At 33.2% G+C, this 6,341-nt stretch overlaps 1 protein-coding gene across 1 annotated transcript in view; it reads left to right on the forward strand.

The window, feature by feature from the left end:
• The first annotated feature begins 1,355 nt into the window (after positions 1–1,355).
• Positions 1,356–6,341, forward strand: part of LOC116840876 (fatty acid synthase-like) — a 15,853-nt gene continuing 10,867 nt past the window's right edge. The window contains exons 1-3 of the mRNA XM_032808192.1: positions 1,356–1,441; positions 1,784–2,007; positions 4,345–4,592. Of these exons, the coding sequence (XP_032664083.1) occupies positions 1,836–2,007; positions 4,345–4,592 (420 nt within the window). The 5' untranslated portion in view covers positions 1,356–1,441; positions 1,784–1,835. The remainder of the gene's footprint in view (positions 1,442–1,783; positions 2,008–4,344; positions 4,593–6,341) is intronic.

Raw genomic sequence — 6,341 nt, forward strand, 5'->3', positions numbered from 1 at the left:
TCTTGTTTCAGATTAACGAGTCATGAATCATATCATGCGCGTTATGGAGCAAAAACCGCTCATTTCAGTTTCACGTATTTTTCAATAACTTTTATATTTCGCACATACTTATAAAAATTCTGACATACAAATAAAATATGTAGTATTTAGCGTGTTAAGTTTTAAAATAATCGGCCGCGTAGTTTCCGAGAAAAAAATTCACAAAAATAGCCTTTTTCGGGCGAAAAACGGTATTGTCCCATTAAAAAGAGATAGACAATGCAACAAGCTAGGAGCCTTACAATGCGCGACTCAAAATGCAAAGAGGGAAGCCAAGATGTGCCTATATTCCCGGCAGTCCAATATGGGATCGATATATATATATATATATATATATATATATATATATATATATAATTAATGATCTCGATAAGCTGAAAACGACGAACTATGTCTCATTTTGATAGGGTGCATGGGGACTCGAGAACTTCTCCTTTTCCATCACTCGAAATCGCCGCAAAAATTTATTTCATTATCTGTCCAGACAACTTGATTCAATCTGATACTTCAATAAATAAATAACTTTGATTTGTTTTTGTGTCTAATTACTCCATTTTACGTTTTGAAATACGAAGAATCGACTAGAAATATTTTCCGAGCTCAAAGTCCACAGGAAGTACCAAAGTTCCAATTGGAGAACCTGGCCTTCCAGTTATTTTTGCGCATAAAAATGTCACTATGTTCCCATATAATAGTAGACGTCATAAGCTTTCCAACGAGCCCTATTTCATATCATAACTCACTATTTTCACATTTTTATCGCATCAAAAACCTTTAAAAACTTGCTTTTTTCGGGCCCGATTTCTCGGGCCCCATGTACTCTACCAAAATGAGACATAGTTCGTCGTCTTCAGCTCATCGAGATCTTTAATTTGGTATATATATATATATATATATATATATATATATATATATATATATATATCGACTCCATATTGGACTGCCGGGAATATAGGCACAGCTCATATCTATTTGGCCGCCCTCTTTCAATATCTATGAGACACGTGCCAGAATTGTAATTTTTAACCTTCATTTACAATAGCTTATTTCAATGTCAGATTAACAAATGCAAATAACAAATGCATAAGAAAGAAAAAGAAAACAATATATCTGAATACACATTCAGATTGGTTGCTTCCTAACAGGAAACACAAGTCGACACAAGTATCATTCTATCTTCGTTACTCACTAAATGTGGAACAAAGATAGAATGATGTTGGAAAGCAACTATTGTATTCAGATTGTATTCATTGTATTCATTGTATATATAGAATCCAGAACGTGGGAATATTTGTGTAAATAAAAAGCTAGTGCGACTTACATTATGCCAGTTGCATTGAAGATATTATCAAATAAATATCTATCAAAAAGTTTGTTACGTTCAACAGAATCAAGCATATAGGTATGTACTTACTGCTTTTAATATATGATGATATACAACGTTAATGAAGAATTGAGGTCATTACAATATTTTATTTTTTAATTGAGGTCATTACAATATTTTATTTTATTAGATAAACTTCTCGCATTCAAAAATGTATGTACTTACTGCTTTTAATATATGATGATATACAACGTTAATGAAGAATTGAGGTCATTACAATATTTTATTTTTTAATTGAGGTCATTACAATATTTTATTTTATTAGATAAACTTCTCGCATTCAAAAACTTTATTGTAAAAGAAGCTTGCAAATTTATTCAAGAATTATTTTGATCATTGTGTTCTTTACGTCAAAAACAGTTGGAAACGTTACTTTTTCGAGTAGAACTCGATTTAATAGTGAACCAAAAATATGGAGAACAGTAAACGGTTTAATCCATACGTGAAAGTTCCACCAGACGAGGAAATTGTGATCTCAGGTATCGCCGGGCGATTTCCCAATTGTGATAATATAAAAATGTTGCAAGAACATCTTTTGAATAAAGCCGATCTTTGTTCGGAGATGGATCGACGATTGAGAAATGGTAATGCACCTTTTAAATAAAACTCTATAAGGAAAAACTGCATAAAATGGTATATACCTCCGATTGTTTTCTTTTTGAAATTATATTTCTTTTTGTTATAGAGGATGAAATTCTGAGTAACTTTTTTCTATACAACTATATGAGTGTCGCATATAGTTTCGGAGATATTCGGCTTTAAAATTTTGAAAGTGTAAAGGTGTTACACTTACAGGTCAGTACGACAGATTGCCTCGTCGGCAGGCGCGGCAGGCGCGCATACCGTATATGGCTTCTGCACACAGGTCGCGGTAATGCTTGCCGCACGGCGGAAGATCGCGCGACAGCCAATCAATATGTTGTTTTTCCGTAAGAGCTAGAAGGTTATTACGGAAAGCAGCATATTGATTGGCTGTCGCGCAAACTTCCGCAGCGCGGCAAGCATTACTACGTCCTGTGTGCAGGAGCCATTATAGCAGACAGTGGCGAAACTGTCATGCGCGCTTTCTTTCCTATGAAGATTACTGCTTTATCACTCGCCAAGTTATTACGATCGCGACGGACTTACGATCAGATTATTAGTCGGTTATGACAGAAATAATAATATAAATGTAAAAAGGAATGCGATAAGTATAATATGATAATGGAAGATGGAGGTTTTATTTCAATAAAAAAATATCAATCACAGTCATTTTGTAGCCCTTGACTTTTACCGGTCTTTTACGGATACGTTTCTTACATATTTATTTATAGAATTTTAAAAACACACATGTGGATATATGGTCCACATGGTCATGGATTAATGAAGGAGCCGGAAAATAGAATAACAAATTTTCTTCTATCACAATCTCTTTATTATTATTATTTTTATTGGCATTTAAAATTTCGGTGAAATTCAGAATTTCGAAAAAGGTGAAAAAGGAAGAGTCGTAAGCCTCATGCGATCGATTTCAATTCCACTTTCAGCTTCTTCAAAAAGTCGAGTGGGTCAGAAATGCAACGTAAATTAAATAATCGTAATTAAACTGACGACTATTGAATGCTACTTGAAATGACATTCCGATATATACCGTATGTGCAACAGTCCTGTGCGATAATTTAATAATTTAATTATCTCGCAGACTCGAGATGTTTTAAGACTGTCGCTTCAAAAGTAGACATTGTCCAGATTCTTTCTTATAGGGACTCTACTCTCCTCTCTACCTCTTCACTCCTTCTCTATCCTACCTCTCCTGCCTTCCAACTTCGTCCTCACTTTTCCATCCCTTCACCATTCCCTCCCTGTCACCCACACACTCCCACACTCCCCTCACTATCCTTCTCTTCCTCTTACTCACACCACCTCTCAATACCAACTCTTTCTCTCTCTTTCTCTCACACTCTCTCCACACTCTTAATTTGTCAGTCATCTAACACACACCGGAAACGGAAGTCTCCATTTCTTCTTATATCTGTATTATTATTTCTGTCATAACCGATTAATAATCCGATCGTAAGTCCGTCGCGATCGTAATAACTTGGCGAGTGATAACGCAATAAACTTCATAGGAAAGAAAGCGCGCGTGACAGTTTCGTCATGGTCTACTATGACACGGTACGCACGCTTGCCGACGAGGCAATCCGTCATACTGACCTATATGTAAGTGTAATACTCTGTACATATTATGAATGACCCTAATCGTAGCAGCTAACCGTAGTATATTAAACAAAGTACATGTATACGGCTATGCGGCGGTCGCTTATAGTTTCCGAGATATTAATAAAAAAGATGCCTGTCTGTAGCTATGAAACGAGGGGGCTATGCCTCCCCAGACCTCTTGCACCGTGGCGGGAGGGGGGCCAAGTCTGTTGTACTTAAACTAAAGAGTGAGAATTTCTCACAAAAGTATGAGAAAAAGTGTGTATTTATAAAACTTCAAATATAACATAACATTCGCACGCACCGCGAGACCGGCCAGGCGGGTGAGCAGTGTATGTGTGTGTGCGTGTGTATGTGCGTGATATTTATATTACCATATTTACATATTATAAATATTTACATATTGTATTTATAGTATATGTCTATATAAAAATGCAGTAAAGTCCATTTATATTACATACACTTTCAAAACTTTAAAGCTGAATATCTCCGAAACTATATGCGACCTTTATATAGTTGTAGAGGAAAAAGTTACTCAGAATTTCATTATCTATAACATTTTTCAAAAAGAAAACAATCGGATATATATATATATATATATATACCCTTTTATGTAGTTTTACCCTCTATTATAAAAAACAATAATCTGTCGTTGTTTTATTCGAGAAATTCGGAAGATTACATTATAAGTATAATAAGGTGAATGTTTGGAATTTTAACAGTTCACTATGACATGCCGGCTCGATTAGGAATGATTAATAATGCAGAGAAGTTCGACGCGCAATATTTCAACATGACGTTTTTCGAAGCGCACGTTACAGATCCTATGTGTAGAATGTTGCTTGAACACACTTATGAAGCGATTATCGATGCCGGTGTAAACCCCAAAGAATTACAAGGAACGAGAACCGGTGTCTTCATAGGATCATGTTACTCTACGAGTATCAAAGCTCTCTTTTACAGAAATCAAGTACAATTAAATAAATTCTATTACTATACAATATCTAAATAATATTCTGGATATGTAGAAAGCTCGGAGTGGTCAAAATTCGAGGAAGAAACATTGTAGTAAATTTAACCGAAGGTCTGGTGCATTATTATTGACACAAATTTTACCATTACTGACTATTTCATCATAACTGGATATTTCACTATTACTAACATAACCTTATAAAAATACCTTATAAAAATTATTTGTGCAATTAACATAATAGTTATAAACAAATTATTAAATTTTGGCTGTAGAAAAAATTGACTAATCCACTCAATTTTATGGGAATAGTTACAAAAAACATATAACTTTTACGTAGCGTTTTTTGTTTACGTAAAAAATAAATAAATAAATATGACTGTTAATAGAAACTCGTTTCAGTTCATAGCTAGACCGGTAAAGTTAGCAAGAAAACATAGTTGATAGCAATAAACGCACAAAAAAAATATTATGAAAAGTATAATTAATATTATAAAAAATTAATATTATGGAAAATGTGTTTGTAAAACATGAAGGAAAACATTCTTTTTCACACACACACAAACACGGAAGAAAAAAAAATAAATTATTTACAATAGCGTGTTATTTCAACGTTAGACTGCAAAAAAGTGACTAGAAGTGAATAGAAAGAAGAACAAATAATAGTACTACGAATATATCGTATTGAAGACGTGAAAATATTTGAATAAATAAAAGCTAATACGACTTACATTATAACAGTTGCGTCAAAGATGTCATTATATAAATGTCTATCAAAAAAGGTCTAAATAGTCATAGTTTAACATGAACTTATTTCTCCAAAAAATAGTTACAAAATTTTTGTAATGTACTTATATAATAAATGTTTTTTTATACTATTGCCAATTATTGTTTTTTGCTAAACTTACTGGTCTAGTCATAGGTTTTGAACGAGTTTCAACTAACCGTGATATTTATTTATTTATTTTATCAAAGATAAACGATGTTACGAGAAAAAATTATATATGTTTTTTCTATAAATTTTCTCGCAGAAATGATTGGATGAGTCACTTTTCTCCTATAGTTGAAATTTAATAATTTGTTTACAGCAATCTGTTACAAAATCCATTTTTGCAAGGTGCTTTTTCTGTCAGTAATAATTTTTTACGCATCGCTTTTATTTCCAATTATTATTTTTTGCTTTATTAGTCTAGTCATGAGCTTTAATCGATTAATTCAATCATATTTTTTTCCATGTATGGATATCTCAAAACTTTCTCCTTAAACATTATCGTCGCAATTGATACTACTTTCAAAATATTGGACCGTTCCAGAGATTTTTATATATCTTACACTGAAAGAAGAAAAACACGCTGCAGTTGTTTAACATTGAATAATGTCAGACAGTTGAATGCAGACATTAAAATGCAATTAATAAGCGTTTATATATAATACAAGCGTGTATATATAATACAAGATTCCTTTTATAATATAAGAAGAGAGATATAAGGTATCTGGTAACTCACAAAGGAATCGCGGTGTACAAGTAGATTAGGTTAAACAAAAAACTTTACCATTTTGCGAACAACCACGTAAAATTTTAAATTATTAATCCAAGAAGATGCGTGAATAATCACGCTCTTACGGTAGATAAACTGTAATGGTGACATTTGCCGCTGTATACTTGTATATTAGGTCAAACTGAACGAGAAAGTCCGCCCCCTCCCCTCTCTCTCGCTCTCTCTCTCTCTCTCTCTCTCTCTCTCTCTC

The sequence above is a fragment of the Odontomachus brunneus genome, unplaced genomic scaffold (genome assembly GCF_010583005.1).
Source record: "Odontomachus brunneus isolate Ranch 3 - 2012 unplaced genomic scaffold, Obru_v1 Obru_scaffold_012, whole genome shotgun sequence".
Taxonomy (NCBI): Eukaryota; Metazoa; Arthropoda; class Insecta; order Hymenoptera; family Formicidae; genus Odontomachus; species Odontomachus brunneus.